Below are 21834 nucleotides of genomic sequence, written 5' to 3'. Positions count from 1 at the left end.
TCTTTGTGCCTGACATTAATTAAGGTACATTTACTGGTTAAGGCACTGGCTAAACAGGTTTCTATTTCCTTTGGATTTTACTAAAAGAAGTATTCACCCCTTCTATGAAACTGATAATGTCTGACAGCTGATTAGAAAATGCAAAACTAATTAGAATGGGTGCAAAAGGGATTGTTTGAGTCACCTACATTAATGCACATTACAGTTAAATATCTGTCAGATTTTCCATTAACCCTCTTGCATTTGCATCTCCAGGATCAAATCTGTTTCTTAACCCTATATCCTTTCTTTTCCTAGTTGGAAACTTGGTATTCAACAGGCTAAATTACCAACTAATTTTTTAAATGCATAGCTGTTATTGATGAATGAGAGGCACAGACAAAGACTTTGAAACAGAGAATAATAGAAGCCATTTCCCCAACTGTGGAGCTGAGTCCAGCGTATTATGATTCCAAGGCTAAGGTGTTCTTCTTGTTATTGTGTTTATTTTTCTGTTGAAGAACACAGGCTTTAATTGTTGTTTTATGATAATTCACTCCACTGTGTTCTGAGCTATTTACACACTAGAACAAAATAAAATGGGAAAAAAGAAAAGTAAAGAAAATAGACTTTTATTTTATTAAAAGCTAAAATAGTATGTTTAAATTAAGCTTTTTGACTTAGGGGAAATGCTCCTGTGATTTTTGCTCATTTAATACACAGAATGGGTTACGGATTAAGCAATGCAACACATATCCTAGGGGAATCTAAGTAGGACAGATGTCTCCTTCAGGTAAAAAGCTCACTGAAGGGAGGAACCATGCCTTCTTCATCTTTTTAAATAAATTGGTACAAGGTGATCATTTAATCTTTTAATCCCAAATTTCCTGCACACCATAGGAGCTCAATACATTTTCATCATATGAATGAATGATTGTGAGAATTAGTTTCATCTTATTGTGAGGCTGACTCTGAGTGGGTCTTAAATCCTAGTGGGTGACGTCAAAGAAAATGAAAAAGAACAAATTTTCTTTGTCTTTAAAAGAAACTAAAAAACTATGGAAAGTTTCACTTTAAAAGTTAAGTTACATATCTATTCCTTGGTACTTTTTCATTTTTATTTGAGATCGGATGTACCAAAAAAGCCCATCAGCAAATTAGCCTAGTAACAAAAGCAAGATAAGCCTGCAATATGATGAAAATAGTTCAATTTAAAAATGCTCCATGATTACTTAATTTTTAAGTACTTTTGAAATTTTTTATGTGTCCCTCTTATTGCACCAAGATTCCATCTTTGTTCTCAGTTGTAACAGCGGTATCCAGAATTGCGCCTGGCACCTAACAGGCATTAAACATTTTTTTTTTTTGAATGAGTGAATAAAAGCTATTGCCAGAGTTAAGAGTGAAGTAGAGCCCAATTTAGCCTGGAATCTTCAATTTATTGCTTCTGGCATGGCAGACCATACAAAAATTAGAGATCTGTGGATTCAGATAAAGCAATTCAGTGAATTTGACTGAAGATCCCTCCCTGCATCAGAATTGACTTAAATGTTACCTTAGGTAGTGATTTTACCTAGGAATATAAAGAAATAGTGAAATTTCAAACATATAGTACCAAAAAGACTGCTACACAATCCAAAGCATCTCTATTTCTTTAACTTGAATAGCATAGAACATAATCCAGCCTAGATTTTTAAAAAGAAGCTAATTACTAACTGTACATCTAGGCAGCAGGTCTGACTTTTCTGAGTCTCAGTATCTTCACCTTCAAATGTGTTGACAATATTTACCATTTGGGTCACTAGTGCATGGCACAGAATTGGTGACAATGTTAAAACACACAAATCAATAAAATGTACAAAAATCCCCCTGCTAATTTTTCCAATTAAAAATCTTCAATACCGATTATATTAGCACAAATACCTGGAAACTCACTCTGTATCCTTTTCTAAGCATTGGTTTTTCTGGAGTATTAAAAATAAATTTTTCTTTCCTTTGTAAACTTATAATTGATGAAATAACAAAGATAAAATGTAAGCATAAGTCTGCAGTTAAGTTTTCTCCCTCTTACCAAAATGCAGTGCAGGTAATAATGGAAGCTATCAAATGCTCATGAGTCATTTGCAATAACCACCTACCTACTTTTATGGTTCAATCCCATCTTTACTCCAGAGTCCATGTCACTTAAATTTACTTTGATGAGAGGCTTATCACTATTGGCCTCCTTCTTGGGTTATGAATGCACTGTTTCTGAGCATCTTTAGGACTTTGGCTTGGCTTTGCTTTTGGCCTTTTTGTGCTCCTGATGTCCTCCAACTGGCTTTTAGCCTCTTAGCCCAAACTAAACCAGCCTAATTGTAGATCTTTTAGTCACCCACTAGCCAGCAGTGTAGGCATGGCTTGGATGTCATTTTACTGCAAAACATTGAATCCAAGATTTTTCCATTAAAAAGACACTTTTAGCAGATAGAAGGTTTCTATGTCCTTTTTGGCACTTTCATTTGAGTAATAAAGCTTAGTTGTAGTGTCAGTATATATGCCTAAAGTGATTCCTCTTGCACCATTTGGGCCACTTTGATAACAAATTTCTGAGTATTCATCCTTAAAATCAGATGGCATGCAAAATTACCTTAAAGAAGTAGGGAAGAAGACATTGGAATAGTTGCTTAATTTATACCAAAAGTTGATATGGAGTAGTGAAGCTAAGTTTGCCTAGGTAGAGAGAGTTGGAGGAAGTTCATGATTGAAGAAGTTGGCTTTAAACTAGGAGGAAATGTACAAATTTATGTTTCAGTCATAACAAACCATTCATTCTCTGGCTGCCTTCCCTCCCAGAAGTTTTAGACATGGGAGAATTCTAAACCAAATATAGAACCCACTTTAGTTGCATGGATCTAATGTTAGGAAAATTTTATACTTTAAGTGACTGATTATATAGTTCTGAAACAGATCACGTTTTGATTCAAGAGGTAAGAACTTTTGGATTGAATCCTTGTGAGCTCTAGTCAGCCAATATTCTCTCAGACTTTACTAAGTGTCTGAAGACTTGAATCAGAAATTCTTGTGTCGTGTTCTTTTCTTTTCCTCTCTCATAGCCTTCAAGTCAAGAAGAGAAGAAAATCATATCCACAAGGTCTCTATTTGCTAAACTCCAAAATATTACTGAGACAAGAGTCTACCATGGACATTTTAAGAAACACCAAATAACATTTGTTTTCCTAGTCAAAGCATGAAATAATAAAGACAAATCCACCAGTTTGATTATGCTGCATCTGTCCCTCAAGCATCATTCCCATCAAAAGGAACAGAAGTGAGTACACAGGAGAGTGAGAGGGCTGCAGAAAACCCCCACATTCAGCTTCTGTCTGAGCATGTGGATCTATCTGGGTTCCGAGCTCTGGAAGAGAAATTCACCTTCGCACATCTACTGAGTAAACTGCAAGCGACTGATTAACCAATTCCAACCACCATTTTGTAGCAGAGAGCCAAGATTTCTACCATTTCCAAGGCTAAAGTTTTCCAATTAGCAAATCCAATAATAAATTTTCCTATGTTTGCCACAAAATGAGTATGACAACTAGAAAAAAAATACTTGACTAGTATTTTTATTTAAGATATTTTGTTTGACAAATTTAAGAATTGTCTAATTCTCAACCCCTTCTCCTATCTGTGATTTTGGTTATAAGTAACAGATATTTACCTGTTTTGATATGAGAACACACACATTTTTTTACTGTATATTGTAGACTGAAGCATTAAAACTACTCTAAATTAAGAACAGTTACTATAAGAACTAGAAGATCTTAGCTATATATATATATATGTATATATATACATATATATATGTAAAACAAATGAAAATTGCTTCTTGACACTATCATCTGGAGAAGCAACTCATTTCTTTTAGTTATTTCCTTCAGAGAAAGTTCATACAGTGCCCTTGAAATACAGCCTTGTCATATCATAGCTATTCTTTGGTTGTGACCCAAAGCCACATTCCCCAGTTTGATTATTTTCAAAAAGTCACCCTGACAGCATGAATATTATTATTTTGGCAATAATCTACCAAATGTTCTGTGTGCCCTAGGGACAACCCGCAGATAAATTCTATACCAAACAATAGTACCATTATTAGACTGTATACCTCTTCTAGAATGATTTCTTGCAAGAGGAAAATACTTTCTTTAGTACAGATCCCTGGTATATTTGCATAAATCTCAGACACAGGACTTTAGAAACAGACTCCAGAGAACTACTGGCCTAGGAGGGACAACGTTCAGTTCATAAAATGAGTAAGTTAGTGGCCATGGCCAGCTTGTGTAGGAGAAGCCTGTAGATTGGAATGTTAATATAATTTCTACTACTTTCTAAAGGCTTTCTTGAAGAAATGTAAAATTTGCTGGAAACATACGCATTATATGTGCTCAGAAATATAAAAAAAATGATCCCAGGTATTGAGAGGTGTTGATCTGGCCATCAGCACCATTGGTGTGCTTGGATCCTGGAAGCCTAAGTGGAGATTAAGACGACAGGAGAATGTGTACATTACTTATACCAGTAGTGAGTCAGGAAACAAGATAGAGGCTACTGGAGGTGGCAGGTAGGTTCTCAAAAAAAGAGCTAATACAACACCAAAGGGATATATTTCCTGATGTGAACCGAGTGTTTTTGTTAGCTCCATAATACATATCAAGAAGATCAAATATCACATAATTGTTTTTAAAATTACTTTCTTTAACAGCTTTGAAGGTTAGAGAATTAAGATTTTTAATCCTTAAAGGTTTTAATTTTATATGCAGTTTATGTTAATAGGGCTCCATATTAGAAGAAACTATTTTTCAGAGCTCTTACAGAGACCTACAATGGTTATTCATTTCCCAACAAATCCTACTTGTAATCTATATATAATAGTGGTTGAAAGCATAGTCTTTAAAGTAGACCATCTGAATCCTGGCTCTAGTATTTATTACCTGTGTGACCTTGGGAAAGTTATTGATCCTGTTCCTCACTTCTCCTACCTATAAAATGGGGATTATGGCACTTCCTTTATAGGGGTGAAATGACATACCACAAGTAATGGAGAAATCATGCCAGACACAGAGTAAGTACTAAAAGATACTAACTTATTGCTATCCTATTAGTTGTAATTTCCATTTTTATGGTCAGAACTCTGGGCCTGAGAGGATAAATTGTGACATACTTATAACTGTGGCATAATGAAAAAATTAAGGGCAGTTTTCTCTTATTTCCTCCATACTGTTTATGTTAGAATTTATTTTAGAAATATAGCTTGTATTAAACCAGTTACTCTCCTACATTTGACTAGTGGTTGTTTAAATGTGTTTTGAATATATTGTTCTTTACATTATGATCACAATACTAATCTTATTCGAGACTCTTTGGGAAATATTGGGAAATATATCACTTCATTCTCAGTGCAACCCCAGTGGATATTATTATCACCCTCACATGAGAAAACAGGCTGAGAGGGGTTCAAAATTGCATGAAGTGGCACAGCTAGGACCCAGAGCTACTGCTCCCTAAATCAAAATGCCTACACAGGCATTAGAAAGCAGTTTCACAATTTGTCTTTAAATGATCCCCAAATCACCTGTTTACAGAATAATTATTAAAGGATTATGTCATACATATGCACATAGCATACAGTATTAGTCTACTCCAAGTCTATTTGCTATAGTATACACTTAACACTAAAATATGCACACATAGACATATAATTCTAAGTGAGTAAGAGCTGAGGCCTTTACTTGGGACACCGAATCTTCCTTGTACTGAGTGTTCTCTTAGCCCACATCTAAGGCAGAGGTTAATTTGGACACACTCTGTGGTATTCGCAGTACTTTTTTTCTGGGTGGTAGCCATGCAAACGACTCTACGAATGCTACTAGATTTAAGGTTTGCACTATCATACTGTCCTAATGCACTGTGTAGACATATAATATGCCATCTCTGAGCACGGATACCTAATGTAGTCTTTTGAAGTAACATGCATAAAGCAGTTTCAAACTTACTTCCTCTTCCCCTCGTGCCCTCCCTCCTTTCTTCGTTTCTTCCTTTCCTTCTTCCTGCCTTCCTTCCAGGAGGATTTTCCTCTTGCAATTTCCTTAGGTTAGGACTTACTTGCTTGTAAAGATAACTGCATGTAGGTTAGGACTTACTTGCTTGTAAGTCCTAACCTACATGCAGTTATCTTTATACTTTCCTTATATTTGGGTGGAATGAAGATTTATTTTATCTTAAACAAAGCACGTAAGGAAGCCATAGATTATTTCTCAGTAGTCCTGCTATTTAATGCTTAAACAGTTACACATTACATTTCCCAGAAGCCTTTTCTGATTTTCTTTTTCTGGGGAAGCTACCTAATCTCTTCTCTCATGTTGGTATTCTTTCTACTCAGTATTAAAATGACAGTTATGGAAGTCTGTTCCCCTCTACAAACTGGAAGCTATAGGAATAATACGTAGTCAGGGCTGACACTCAGTTCACATGCTCCATATGGAGTCACAGCAGGATCTTCTATGATAGATTGAGCACTGAAACATTATAGTTTGTTAGTGCAGAATAAGACAGTCATTTAGTACTCTTAATACCCTCTGGTCTTGTTGCAATACTCAACATTGATCACAACATCCTACACATGGCAGAAATTCAAGGAGAGTGTATTGATTTAGTGCCTGGTTTACTGGTTAGATAAATGGATATCAAGGGTATCAGAATCTGACTGACAACTGGATATGTCATTAATAGTATCAGTTATAATACAATATTTTTCTTTTAGTTTGCTTGATAATTAAGCATTTGATCACTAAACATCCCAGTGACAATAATGCTTTATAAGGAAATATGAGCCCTGGCCTTTAGACACTCCCAGAAAACCAGGTTTTATGTGAGTCCACAAAGACCACTACTGATTTTGGTCTTGCTCATATCCCAACATGAACATAATGGTAACCAAAGCATAGAGCCAAGTTAATTAGTCTCTGGGAACCCTGGGGTTGAGGCTGTAGAGCCCTTACCTGTCTGTGCTGTTGGGAGGCTTGATATCCCAGGCCTGTGATAGACTGATTCTGTATTTTCTGAAGCAGGATCTTTTGTTGAAGAGGCAACGGTGACCTTAGCAAAGGCTGGGTTGATACAGGTTGGGTTGGCTGGGATGATGGTTGCTGCTGTTGCTGTTGCTGCTGCTGCTGCTGCTGCTGCTGCTGCTGCTGCTGCTGCTGCTGCTGCTGATGTTGCTGAGCCGAAATAGAACTCGGCTGCTGCTGTTGCTGCTGCTGCTGCTGTTGCTGCTGCTGCTGCTGTTGTTGCTGCTGCTGCTGTTGCTGCTGCTGCTGGGTGTAGTGCAGGAGAGAAGGCTTACTCTGGGAAGGTAAAGCAGAAGGCAACTGCTGGTTTGCTTGATCCGAGTTAAAATGGAATAAAGGCTTGGTGTTGCCATGACAAGGTTCCAGGGCCGGATGTGGTTTGTTAAAACTTCGACTGAGATCCTGAGGCTTTTGCTGCATGAGCACATCTAAGTGCCCACCCTGGGCTGAGGGGTTGGCCTTGTACATGTAGTTAGCCATTACTTTTGACTGGTTACTGCTGCCTGCTACCCCTGGCATGGGGGAACCCTGTGGGCTGAATGGCTGCTGACCAAAAGAAGGACTAGGGATTTTCTCCTGCCCAAATGAACCTGGCGATGGTCCAGCAGAAGGCAAGGGTGACCAGTTGACAGTTTGATGCTGCTGTTGTTGCTGCTGCATCCGGGCATGCTGTTGACGATTGGCAGCTATCTGTTTGAGCTGCTGGGCATGGGATACTTCCTGCCAGTTTGGGAGAGCCCGGTTTGCTCCTGATGCTGTTTGAGGCTGAGCCTGATTCTGGGGAACTGTTGGAATTGGTGATGAACTGGAGAGGGTAGAGTTGGCCATGGAAAATGCAGGACCAGCTGATGGGGGCCTCAACTGAGGAGAGCCCGAGGGACCCTGAGTCAGCCCAGGTGAATATTCACTTTTGATCACTATCTTCTCCATGGGCAAAGAGGGTCTGGGAGTACTTCTCTGGCTTTGTTGACCCAAGTCGATGTTAAATGGGTCGTCCTGCTTTATGGTGGCATTGATCATGTTCTCCAGCTCAAGGTCACTCATGGGAGGCACAGATATGTTGGTCAGTTCATTGAATAGTTCCTGTAGCTCAGGATCCATCAGCTGCTCTCCAGGGTCATCTCCAAACCTATTGGTAAAAATATTCTCTTGGGTCATTTGGCTATCCATGTGCTTACTACAAGACAGAGTCTCTCCTGGCTCCTTCTTTACCTCCTTTAAGCCCATGTTAAACATGCCATTGCCAGGAGAATTTGCATGTGGTGGCAACGTGTTAGTCTTTCTCAGAGGTGCCTGGTTGAGAGGCAAAGCTCCTGGCATAATTTGACTTTGTCCATTATTTACTTGGAGACCACCTTGTCCTGTGCAGAGATTCTCCCCAACACGGATTCTTTTGATGTCCAGGAATGAGTTGTCAACAAAGCCGTTGGGCCTCTTGCTATTGGCAGGAGATAGGTTGACTCCCTGTTTTCTTTTCAAGGAACCCTGGAGCTGAAAGACAGAAAGGGAACAAACAAAGAGAGAAAGGAAGAGAGAGATATTAATCCAATTATAGTATAAGTCAAAAGCAGTTCAGTAGTACTCAGCAGTAAAAAAACTTTTTTTTTTCATTTACACATAGGATGCAGTGAAACATGACAATTACAAGTGAGGCACAATCTAGAACATATCAGAACTCACAATGACACAAATATTTCTGGATGAGAGATCAATTAGGTTAGAGATGAGTGTTGTTCATGATTGGTACAGAGGTCACTGGATAAAAAAAATCCTTCAAATACATAGAGTTATTCACAATACCTGAGATTAATCACTAAGTCATTCTTATTTTCTGGAATAGTACACTGCACATGCAGTTATGGATGATTACAGCACATACAATTTGGACCAAGTTGGAAAAAACTAACAAATTTAAAGCTTAGATGAAGTGCTTGGTTTTTTTGTTTTGTTTTGTTTTCACAATTTCAACCCTGTTATCACTAATACCCTTTAAGTAAATAAAATCATTCTCAGTTCCAAGTAGATATCATCTATTGCACATTTAATTTTCTTTCTATAATTTCAGTGCTTTGCATTCAAGCCCATCATGAGCTAGACAACAAGAAGCATATTGTTAGTATTTAGCCCTGTGCCACATCCGGGCCATTCCCAGACCCCTTGTTCCAAGGTTTTACCTGAGATATAGAGTGTCCCTGCACACTGCCTCAGCCACTGCATGCTAGAAAGGACCATATTGTGTAGAGACACAAAAGCCATGAGATTATAATTCACTAAAGAGATACTCTAAGCACAGATTTTCTTTAGTTTCTTTAGCTGCCTGTCTGTACATCCTGGTACCAAGGTTTTGACAGGTGGCACTGCACAAGTGTTAAAAGCTCAGGCACTAGGAGGGGGCTAAGCCAAGTCTGCAAGTGTCACTGAGTGCTAGGTGGCCTTGGAAATTTGCTTATCTGAGCCTCAACTTCATAATCTGGAAATGGGAACCATAGCATTTAATTCAGGAAGAAATTAGATAACCTATGTAAATGTTTAGTACAGTACTGGCGTAATAACTACTCAACAAATTATAGTTCATAGGACAAGTATGCTGATTACATTCTAAAAAGTGAGTGTGTCTCCAAATGGCAACATTTAAGGGGCTCATGAATGTTAAAGTGCTTTACTCACTAACTGTAAACAAATTATAGTTTATAAGTCTTGGTCATTAGAAAAGAAACCAATTCATTTGCAAGAAGGTTAAGACATTCATCACTGGCCCTCTGATCCTTATTGATTTATCTCTAAAGTGAGGGACTTTATCTGTCAAAGTGTGGCTTACTCAATGCTGCTAACCCACTTACATTATTTAATTTTTTGCTCAGGATAATTGTAAAATACTTGAGACAGAAAAACTTCTCAGATAAGATATTCTATCACTTTTATTCTCACTTAGAACCACTCCCTTACCCTGCTGAAGATTTCTAGGTAGCTTAATTAAGAAATTAACATAAGTATATAAGTCAAATATTTTAAGTATTGTTGCTTTATTTTATTTAATCTGCATGCCTATTCCATTAGATAGGCATTATTATTATTATTATTATTTTGTAGATAGACACCTGCTCAGGGTCATATAGCTAAAAAATGGCAGACCTGGATTATAACATAAGGTCTGGGTGGTCCTCTGTTATTTCTACTCAGTTATCTAGAATTAGATTGTTTTAGGGCTAGGTCCTATGTAGTAGGGAGCAGCCAGGGGCAGTGAGTATAGAAACAGCTTAGATTTCAGGTAAAGTCATGAGAACACTGGGAGTGGCCAGAATGCAGCACAAACCTGATTGTGAATAATATATTTCTTTGCATCTAGTTTTCCAGTGCCTGTTTCAGTCATTCCTCATCTTTACAAGAAGGATACAGTTACAGTGGATGTGCAGTGCTGGTATAACAGGTCTTAACTTTTTACAATTGCTGCTTAGTAACCAGAGAAAGAAACCTGACCCAAGCTGGGCCAATCAATCCCTTTCATAGGAATTGTAGACATGGAAAGGAAAATCAAGCTGAATGGTGTTTTCCAAAACATAAGTTGTTGTTCCATTATATGAACCAAAGCCATCTGTAGAAAGAAAGCAGAATGAGGCAGAGAAGAGGCACACACACTGATAGAAGGTTAGCTGGGCATCTGTCTTTGTTTCATTTCATATAGTATGGGATCTTTATAGCGAGTTGTCTGTTTACCTGAGCTAATACGAACCATCTGTCATTTTCAGCCAAAGTTCTTATGTCCCCTGAGGCTTCACATTCAGTGACGAACAATTTGTAGCAAGGGGAAGGGCACACATTATACCTGGACCTGAAACTTCTCTATCTCCTTCTTTGCTCTCTTTATGATTTGTTGAGTCCTAATCTTGTCTACTTATTGGCATGGACAGCATCATCGCAGAACAATGTCAGCCACCATCACGTTCAGAGAAACTCAAAACTGCCACAGTAGTTCCTCCTGGGCCAGAAAGATTGCAGACCAAAAAGATCCAGCCATGTTGCCTGGGATTTATTTCAGCCTTTTGGAGGTTCATTTGCAGCTAGTTAAGAACAAACAAAAGACTACATTCTTTTTTCAGGTTTAAGTTATCGCCCTTGATTTATTTTCCACCCCTTTAAAAAAAAAACCTGTTCTGCCAGATTCTCCTATTGCTCCAGCCACTCCCTGGGCAGTGCAGAACACTCTGGGAAACTCTCTCCTTACACCACCAGCATTGTAGGGGCAGTAACAGAATTAGGATTGGCAGCAGAAGCAGTGACAAGAGTAATAATAGTCCCGTCATTTATTAAGGGCTTGTATACTAAGCATCATGCTAAAGTCTTTGTATTAACAATCTCACTGAATTTGGAGGACTAAAAGATTTCTCACAACTCTAAAGGTTGATACTATTTCTACCCTTTTGCCTACTTTGCAAATAAGACTTAAAGATTGAATAACCTTTCTAGGTGACACTCACAGTAATCAATGAAACCAGGAATCCAACCAAGTATTCCCCGTGCAGAGCCTCTGGTCTGTAGAAAATGACACTCTTGGTACTAACAGAGGTAAATGCTACGACAGCCATGTACTAAACAGTTGTGTGCACTCTAACACTGATTCTGCCTTTAACTTATTTGCCACTTCAGGTTTGACACTGTATATCACTTCTGTGTGCCATTGTTTTCTCCTTACAAACAGTGTTATCTTTGAGATCATTTTCCTGCCCAAACTCTGAAAATAATGAACAATAATGTAGTTTGTTCTTCATGTATAGCAATGCAAGGCCATCACTAAGCATAGCTAGAGAAATGCTTTAAGTGGGAGACAGAAAAAGTGTTAATGCATTTCTATTGGGATAGAAGACACCCTACTAAACCTCCAGTATCACTTTTTAGCAAGTGAAGTTGGTAGATATGCGGAGTCATGTGTTCAGCATTCTAGATGTTTACAGTGATAATTATATTGCCAAGGCCTACTGAATACACAGGTGTAGTAGGCACAAAACTGCTGGTACAATACAATCTAAATGTTTCTCAAAGTTTATATACCTTTGCTGGACTAGAATACTTCCATCAGATACATGATATTGAATTATGATATAACAGTGGTGGTGAACCTATGGCACATTCGTCACTGTGGACTATTTGTATCATTGAAAGCTCAAAAGGGTCACCATCAACTGTAGAGTCTCTTTTTAAAGATTCTTGTGAAAACGCAAACACTATAGTAGCAGGAGAGGAGGAACAGAGTTAGCTGATGATATCTCAGTGGAAAGAGTCTATTAGAACATTCTATGCAACTCATCAGAACAAGGACAAACCCCCAGGGGAACAAGACTATCAGAATAATGGGCAATGAAGACGTGGGTTTAAATAGAGAAGAGAAGGACACAGTAGAACTGGAGGGTTGGGAGCTCCATGGCGTGGACCTTTTGAGTAGCTGGAGAAACAGAGAAGAAAGCAAGACACAGGCAATTTATTTAATTGCAGTACAATACGGTAAGGGCAGTATATGATCCTGGCAAGAGGCTGGTTCCAGAAAATAATTAATCTCATGGAAAAGGTAGAAGGAAGGATCTTGAAACACATCATGTACCTGGGGCTGACATACCCATCAGTTTAACAGTATCCAGGGGATTCTTAGGGTTGCATACAAATTATTAATTTATTTTAAAACAAAATAAAGTATTTAAATTAAATAGATGTTTTAATATAATATAGATTTGTTTACATTTATGCCAACCCAAAAATAGAACGTAATTTTAAATCTTCTGTCCAGTCTTTTGCTCTCAAAGGCAAGAATGCCAAAGACCCATGAATGGCCCTCACCTAATGATCACTATGCATTGAATGCGTATAGTAGACAGGTATTTTGATGTGCGGAGTCTCATTTAATCATCTTGCAAGTCTCTGAAGCATGCCTCTTATTCTTATTTTACAAGTTCAGAAACGGAGTCCTTGAAATTAAAATGACATAGTACTGACAGAGGCAGGAAGCCAGCCCAGGCCTCTCTGGTACCAGAGTCTCAACTCATAATTGCTAAGTTCACTGCCTGCTTTCCTGCTGGCTTTCACCTTGCCACATGCCAACAGTGCTGTGGACACAGTGGACACAGACAGTCAAGACAAAAGGACAAGAGAAAGAAGATGCATTGTACATACAAGACAAGGGTAAAGGCATTTACACTCCCAGGGATGGATGGCAGGGACAGAACGGTGACATCACTGACTGGAGGTTGATGGTGAAAGTTCAGTCCATCACCCCTCAGGCTCCAGCATAACAAATGCAAGAGCAAAGGGTTACTCGGTCAGTCAGCAAGATTTACTAAGCACCCAGAGAGAGTTCTGAGCCATCCACTATCAAATCATCCCTGGTGTAAAGGAAAATTCGCAGATGGCTAGTGGCAGAGTATGCAGGATTCCAAATCAGCACTATTTACAGTTCTTCCATTATCTAGATAGGCTGAGAAGCATTTTTACTTTCCACAATAAATCTGTACCTCAAAATGATTACATTTAATTTGTGAGACTGTACATGTAACATCACTCTTTTGCTAATCGTCTGAAAAAAGAGCTTCTTTGGGAATGATTTTAACACAGCGAGCCCAATCTAGTGTGCAAACAACCCAGGAATTACTGTTTTCTTTTGCTGAGCTTCAGGCAGAGGTTGATTTTTACTTCTGTTCTGGTTCTTATTCTTCTATTGAAACAACTCAATGCTAAATTTAAAGCCTGTGATTTCTGCAGGGGGTAGACATAGACCTGCTCGGAACATGGCCCAGAGGTAGTGACCTGTCTGCTCTGAAAGCTGGAGATAGAGAATCTAAGAGCAGCTCAGGAAAATGCAGCACACAGAAGAGATGGGGCTGAGTCCCTAGTAAACTGCTGCTTTTTAAATAACTACGCTTCTCTCTTGTAAAGGACTCGAAACATAAACTTCCTGGAGGGATTGGAGAATGCCATCATTGCACAATCCTTTGGTTTCTGTTTCTTCCTCTCTCCCTATCCCTTTCCACAAAATAAATGCATTCTTTGTCTTCTGTGCTGCCCTAGAAACAGGGAATGTACCACACAAAGGTAACAATTCAGCACATAGGTCACATTTTTCCTCAAGTAGATTTCTGTCTTTCTCAAGAAGGCATAAACTCAAGAACCAAATTCACCATGGCCCCAATACTGAAGGGACTACCTTTGTCCCATCACCTGTAAACTTTCCTCAAGCCATTTTACTTATGGCTGATTAGAAATATGGTTGGGACAGATAACACTAGGAAGAGACCAATTTGAAACACATTGCCCTTGGTTTGATTCTTGAGGTAAATTGTTTGGGCTGTTGAAATAGAACATTTTATCTATCTCATCACATTGGAAGTGAGAGCAATTCCTATCTGATTCTCTGATCCCAAAACAAGCTATGTGAGGTTTTAGACTTTTGCTGAGATATCAAAAAGTGCTTGCTTCTCCTTTGGTCCTGTAGAATTTTGAGCTTATTGTATCGTTAAATACTGTTTTATATCCATATGGTAATCAGATGTACCCACCCAGACTATCAGCTCTTGGAGGGTAGGCATCAAGTTACACACTTCTCTGAGTTCCTTTCAGTGTTTACCACAACGCTGGCCTTATTACAGGTGTTCAAATAATGATTTGTTGATTTTAGTTCTTGGGAAGCTTCTATTTAGTGGTGAAACAACGGTGAGCAGTCATCTGTGATTTGTGGAGAACATTTTCATGCTTAATTCACAAGCAGTATAATGGTTCTATCAGAGTTTTATTTGAATAATCACTTTCCCAAGAGAATGTAAAGTCTTGAGAACAGGACCCATGAAGAAAATGTGCAGTACTGCTATGAACCCATGCTGAAGAGCCGTGCAACCTGTGGCAGTGTCACAGTGGTGTTCAGCTCCTGCTGGGTCTCCAAAACTAGGCGCCACTGCAAACCTCAACTTGATTCTGTCCCTAATGTGGGGAAGAGTCAGGGCACGTGTCCTGTGCAAACTTTAGAAACACGTGTTTTCACTCCTTCAAGAAAAAAATGTGAGTTTGTGTTTTTGGTTGGTTGGTTTTGGGTCTTGTTTGTCATTATTGGTGGCAGTGGTAGATAGGTCAGAGAAGGATGAATCTGAAAAATTTATTCCATAACTTTGTTGCATAAAGATTGGACTCTGAGAAATATGATTACTTGCGTATTACACAATAACTGTTGTTTATGAAATCTGAGATAAGCTTTTATATAGAAGCAACAACACTGCAAATTCAGAATCTATGCAGAGAAATGAGTCAGAAAGTCATCCTTGTAAACATAGTAAGTACAAAGCTCTCTTATAGTCCACATGTCTTTGACACCTTCTCTCCTTCTTAATTTGAATATATGGTTTGTGGTAGATTAACTAAGAGTCTTAGAATTTACTTCAGAAATACCCTCATCAGTATAGGACAGAGAAAGGGTATTTTATACCAGCATCTTCTGAGTAGGGACACTTCTATAACTTCCCCTTAGAAAACAGTTCAGGTTTATTATCAACCAGCAAACCATTTGTTGAAAGGAAGGAGATGCTATATGTACTACGTCAAAGAACAAAACATTCTATTTTACCCAAGTGAATGGGATGCTATGGGATCTAGAAAGAGCATGAGATTCAGTTGCTAATGAAGCTGTGTTCCCATTGCTGCTCTCCTATTTATTGTGTAAACCCAAACCAATGAATGACTCATGCCATCTGTATGGTATGAATAATAATAATTAATGTTTCAAAGATTTAGAGCAGGTTAGCAACATGTGTGTAAAGTACCAATTTGGAGAAGAGCTCCTTCAGTAGACAAGGCAGAATTGAATCTAAGTTTGCCTGATATTTCTCACTGCTATCCTTGCTTTCCTATGTGCCAGGCATGTGCTAGAAAAAGACAATGATAAGAGTATCTAAGTCATAGGAGTATTACAAAGATCAGATGATCAAAGCTCAAAAGAAGTTTAGAACATTGCTCCTAATATATGATCACAGTAAGTGTTAGAACTGACACAAAGGAAAAGGACTTTACTAATCTGTCTGAAAACAAAATGAAAACCAATAGTGCAATGTGATCAACACTCTGCAGAAGTGTGGATGGGATTATTATCAGAGAGGAAAGGAAGCTCTGCCTTGAAAAACTGGAAAAGGATTTCACTCCCCTGCACCAAAACCCTCCTCCAATATTCGGGTGAAATATGGTGTTTCACAATGCTCTAATCTTTTCATGTTAATATAAACAAAATTTGTGTCCAACAACAAGGGAATGTTTAAATTAAATTAGAAAGTACTTTCCCACGTAATGTACACTAAACAATGTTGTTTCAGATTCAGTCAGTTGGTGATACCCAGCTGCTGGTGACTCTATGCTCAGTCACCCTGACTAGTTGCTTGAATCATTGTAAAGTAACAACCTCCAGGAGTCATTCAGATATGGACTCTCTGGTGTTTAACACAGAAATGAACAAGCTATTCTATGAAAGCCTGAAAAAAGCAGATGCTTTGTGCATGAAATAATTTAACCATGACTCATTTTTTTTTGCCTAAAATATATTGAAGTGAATCCAAAATAAATGCTATGTCCAAAATTTTGGCAATTTGCTTGAAAACTCTAAAAGTCTTCTTCAGCTGAATGTACAATGCATTATCACTAATCAAATTGCCTCTCTTTACCTCCTTGACTTGGAAAGCCTAGTCTGGAGTGCTTTTTTTATACGGTCCAGCTCAAGATCCATCCTACATTTTCTCTTTTTCCCTTCATGATTTAATGATTTCAGCATTTTCTATTTTATATTGTTCTTCGTAATTACAAGTTCTTTCCTTCAGTATGATTTCAAAACTCAATGAAAGACACAGTATCTTTCTCATCCATCCCCACAATCTAAGCTTGGCTGTAGCCCAGGCAAATGCTCCCTGACTGGGTGATTTGTCACATTGGGCAGTCAGTGGTCTGAGAACATCAAATGAGCCCATTTATGGGGTATCTATGTTTTCCTGCCAAGGATCATGAACCACACCCTATTTTAAACCATACAGAAGATTCTTAGCAACTCGATGCCAATCGTAGACCTGTTGGATACTAGGACAGCACAGAAAGGTTTTTGAGAGATAGATAAAACACGGATGTTGCAACAATTTTCTCATTCTTTGCTTGTATTGGCATGAGTTAGATTCATTCCAAAATTGTATTGGTGCCAATTAAAATGTTAACAGAACACATATAGAGAGCAAGGAGTGTCACATCATTCCAGGGTTGTCTGTTCGTTGCTTGGGGTTTAAACATGGCTGCTGAAGAGCTCCATCTTTTTGTAACATAACATAGAACACAACCACCCTTAACTTTATGACAGCATCTCTCCTGCCATCTTTACTGGCCCATCAATTTACAAGGGCATTGAAAGTCCTTACATTTCAATCTCTTTTTCTCAGATCATATTCTGCATTCCTTTTTAGGTTTCTTCCCTTTCAAGTACAGTGAAATACTGAGTATCCTCCAACTACAGCCTTGGAATTTTACCCTTCGTTTTGCTCCGTCTGCTCCTGTGAGTTCTCCACCCAGAAACCACATGTACTATCTCCTTCCCATAGCCAGTCTTGAGCTGCAGTCACACTATTCTCATTTTTTTTAATCTTTAGAACACAAAAAATTATTTCAGCATGTATGCAGCCCTCTAACTGGCATACACTCATCCTCCTCTTTTACTCCTCCCCTCGCTTCTTAAATCACACCTTAAGGTGGTCCTAGCAGAGATTTTTTTCTTTATGATCACTTTTCTAAAGAATGTTTTCATTGTTGTCATGCAGTTTAGTTGCTTGGTTATTTCATTTATAGTTCTTATTTAAATTTCCAGATAGAATGAAAGAATAGAAAGGGAAGAAAAAGATTGATTCTTTGAAGCTTTTTAAGTCCTGGTTCTACTGTTGGAAAACTTGAAGTGCTATATTTCATATAATTAAATATCCAACAAATATCCCCCATGCATTCTTCTTTTGTGTCAGAAACTTCAAGAAAGCGTTTGTTATTTACAACAACTAATCTCAACTGAAACAGAGATGTAATAAAGCCAAACACTATGATTAAAATCCTCATAACATAAATGCATATTTTTCTTGATTGACCAACACTGAAAAACTGAAGAAAGGCTAAAGGCACTAATTTCTTTTCTCTATTAACTTTCTCTGTGCAGTCATTAACGTAGCTCTTCTACAGCCTTTCTGCAAGAAGCGTGTTATTATTGAAGAGTATGCCCTGCTATTCTGTGACAGCACAATTCCAGCCGGGTGTCTATTGTCTTCACACATCTCCATGTGGCATTCCCAAGGGAGGTCTGGAAAGGACATCTCCACCACGCTCTCCTCAATGCACAAGAATACTTTGAAGATAAATTCCATGTGAATCGTGTTTGGACAACACAGGACTACGCCACCACACTAAGTGTTTGAATTCAGTCACCTGGAGACAGAGGCAGTATGAGCAGATGTTTTAAGAGGTCCCTGCAGTTTCAGGCTCATCTTTAACGCCATTACAAAAGAATGTTAAGCAGCATTTTAGAAGGTAGCTTGGAGAAGTCCCTGAAAGCACCAAACAACTCCTTTGGTGTTTTTGGCATTCATGTCATCATTCTTTGAAAGTTTTAAAGAAATAGTTTTCCTACAGAACAGTATCTAGGTTCAACATAAAGGGTTGATGTGGTTTTTTTCTAATGTTAGCCTAAATATGAACAAATGATGCAGACAGATACTCTCTTAGATACTATCTCAGCCTTCACTTGAGTCTATATTTATTTTCACAACAAAGACACATCTAAGGGAAATTGCCTAGCTAGCTTTATGAAACATGAGCAGATTTACAAAGATATTTAGTTATATTTGAAAAAAAAAAAGCAGAATCCAAACCTACACTCCGGGCAATTGAAACCTTTTTGTATAAAAATGAAAATTTATAGAAAAGTCCCTTTGCTTTGCAAGAAGATCTGAGCATATACTTTTTCAGCTCTTCATTAAAATCTCACTATTTGCCATACACTTATGGAGGATGATTCTTGATTAAATGACATTAAAAGGGAGACAATGAAGCCCTTATAGTGTTTGCAATTCAACTGCTCTTTGAAGCAATGCCCTATAGCAGTACAGTGCCCTCACTTTGATCTAACTTGCTCAGCCCAGTAATTATATGACTGAGATGAATTCTCCACCTGACAGATTCTAATTCTTCATGTGTGGCCTTATTCTTTGAAGAAGAAAAAACCCACCTATATGAGAAAATAAAACTTTTAGCAAGTCTAGACTGTGAATCAATGGTAATTCTTTTGTCAAAGAAATAACCTGGGCAGAGGGCCTTCACCACTGAGAACTACTGTTTCCCAGAATGTATTTTTGGGGATTTTTGATAATAAATTAACATTCATCATCTTGGGAAAGTGAAAGAGTGAGTGTGTATGTGTATGTAGACTGCACTAACCTGGGATTTCATATCTGCTAACTCACACCCACTGATGACAGTTAAAAAAAAGAAGATGCTAGATCATTGTAAGAATGGACATTGTTGTAGTTTGGCATAACTGACACCATCTTGTGCCCTGTATTTGACCCAGAAGAGTGAAAAATTAATCAGGTTACACGTCCCATGAGAAAAGCAGAATAAGCTGCACCCACAAGAGAAAAATTAACCTGCTCAACAAAGAAGCAGGATACAGGTGTCAACCAAAATTAATGTAAGATTCTAGCTAAACTGTTTCCAACAGGATGTCTTGCTTTGCGGTTTTTTGCTTTAAAACTCTATAACTGGGCCGAGGATTTAGCTTAGTGGCATAAGTGCCTGCCTGGCAAGCCCAAGATCATGAGTTCGATTCCCGATTGAAAAAAAAAAAAACCTAAAAAAACCCAACTCTGTAAACCTCCTTTTTGGGGCCACTAGATCTGAGTCTGAAACAGGGCTCTTTGCAGGTGGTCACTGAGCTCAGTTAATAAAGTCCCAAAACTTGTCAGTTTGGCTGTTTGTATTCCTATACTAACTACAAACCCATCTCAGGCATGAGATAATCAGACATGTATTAGAGTTCATTCAGCACCATTTTTAAAAGAAAACCATTTACTGTGTTGCTTATGTCTGCTTAAAATATTAAAATCACAGAGTTAATTCATGGATCTTCTACTCTTCAAAAATATTGCTGCAGTTTATTTCATTTGCCTTTTAGATACAATACAGCATAGCTTTAAACCAAGGAAATTCCACAAACTGCGTCTAATGCAAGAGTCAGCAAGATTGATGCCACTGGGGCTTTGAACCCTACCCCAAAATACACATTTCTTCACTGTATCTCTCTCAATATTACTATCTTATATCCACTAGCTAAATTTCTAGAAGATAAAATGCTTTCTTGTCCATGATAACCTCTCTGAATTTGTCATGTCCCTATGTACACCCTCACAACCTCAAAGATAGCCTTTCTCTTTGACCCCGTGGATTTTCTTCTCTTGCCTTAAATCTCACCTCAAATCTTTTTCTTTTTCAGAGCTTAGTTATTATAAAAAGAGATCAAGGCTGGACCTTCCTTGCTTTCTGGCTTCCTGTCTTTTTATATGATCTCCTGTTGTATATACTCCTAGTATGATATTATCACCATTGGGCTCTTAAAAGAGGACAAATGAGACCAATCGATCTGGCACTTTTAGCCTTCCAAACCATGAGCTGTATAAGCCTTTTTTTTCATTACATATTGCCCACCTTCAAGGATTTTGCTGTGTAGAAAATGGACTAACGGTTTGTGGGGACAAAACTCCCACACATCTGATGTCAAATGTATTCTGTGACGAGTTAGAGTAGAAAAACATTTTAATTTTGACAACCTTTAACAGGCAGTTATTGTTTAATCTTCTCAGTCTCTTATAGTTCTGACGTGGGTCTTTAGTAGGAAAGAAGAGGAGAAAGAACATTCATTGAGTTGACTACCAAAAGGAAGGCACTGTCCTGGCATTATCTTGTTGGATCCCCTCTTATTTATCTTCAGTATAAGATTGGGCAAGTTATCTGACTTATGCACCTTAATTTTCTCATCTGCAAAATATACATAATAAATATAAGTCAATTCAAAATTAAATAAATCCATGCAGAGTGCTTAAAACAGTTCTTGACACATAGACACTATCCAATAGTACCAGCTGCTATTATTATGATTATAAAATCTTTACAACAGCCTTGAGAGATATATAGTTTCATTTTACAGATGAGAAAAATGAGACTATTAAAGTTTAAGTAACTTGAATAATATTGCCCACCCAGTACTTGAGTCAGAATGGGTTTACTGAAAACCCAAGCTCTTTACTAAAATGTATCCACTGGAAGAAACTTCATTTTTTCTGACAGAGGATGATTTCAGGCAAACACTATTATGACAGCTATGTCTTTTGGGAATTGTACATTACAGGCCAGGCTGAGTGAGGCAAGCCTAGGACCACTGATAGAAAATGAGGCTCAGTGAGAGGCAGGGGAAACTTTTTGGACTTAGATGGTGCAGTGAAACATGGGCTTAACTATGAAGACCACAAATAGCACCAAAGGATTTCAAGAAGGGGAGTGACATGATGTACATGTGTTCTAGAAAAATAACTCCTGTCTGGTGCACCAGATATCTGCAGGTGCACTCGAGATAGGATAGCTTAGGTCAGAAGGCCAGTGGAGTCTTGACACTCAGCAAGAGAAAGTAACACCTGGACTTGAGCTAAGGTGGTGGCAGTAAAAATGA

The 21834-nt window shown here is 38.2% G+C and overlaps 1 protein-coding gene across 1 annotated transcript in view; it reads right to left on the bottom strand.

The window, feature by feature from the left end:
• The window catches only part of Maml2 (mastermind like transcriptional coactivator 2), a 336157-nt gene that overhangs the window by 100361 nt on the left and 213962 nt on the right, over positions 1 to 21834 (bottom strand). Inside the window, exon 2 of the mRNA XM_003472713.4 lies at positions 7017 to 8576. Coding sequence (XP_003472761.2) covers positions 7017 to 8576 — 1560 coding nt within the window. The remainder of the gene's footprint in view (positions 1 to 7016; positions 8577 to 21834) is intronic.

This window comes from Cavia porcellus, unplaced genomic scaffold (assembly GCF_034190915.1).
Source record: "Cavia porcellus strain 051 isolate PalLab524CR breed Dunkin Hartley unplaced genomic scaffold, mCavPor4.1 scaffold_9, whole genome shotgun sequence".
Lineage (NCBI taxonomy): Eukaryota > Metazoa > Chordata > Mammalia > Rodentia > Caviidae > Cavia > Cavia porcellus.
The sequence above is the reverse complement of the archived record's forward strand: the minus strand, read 5'-3'. Positions and strand labels throughout refer to the sequence as shown.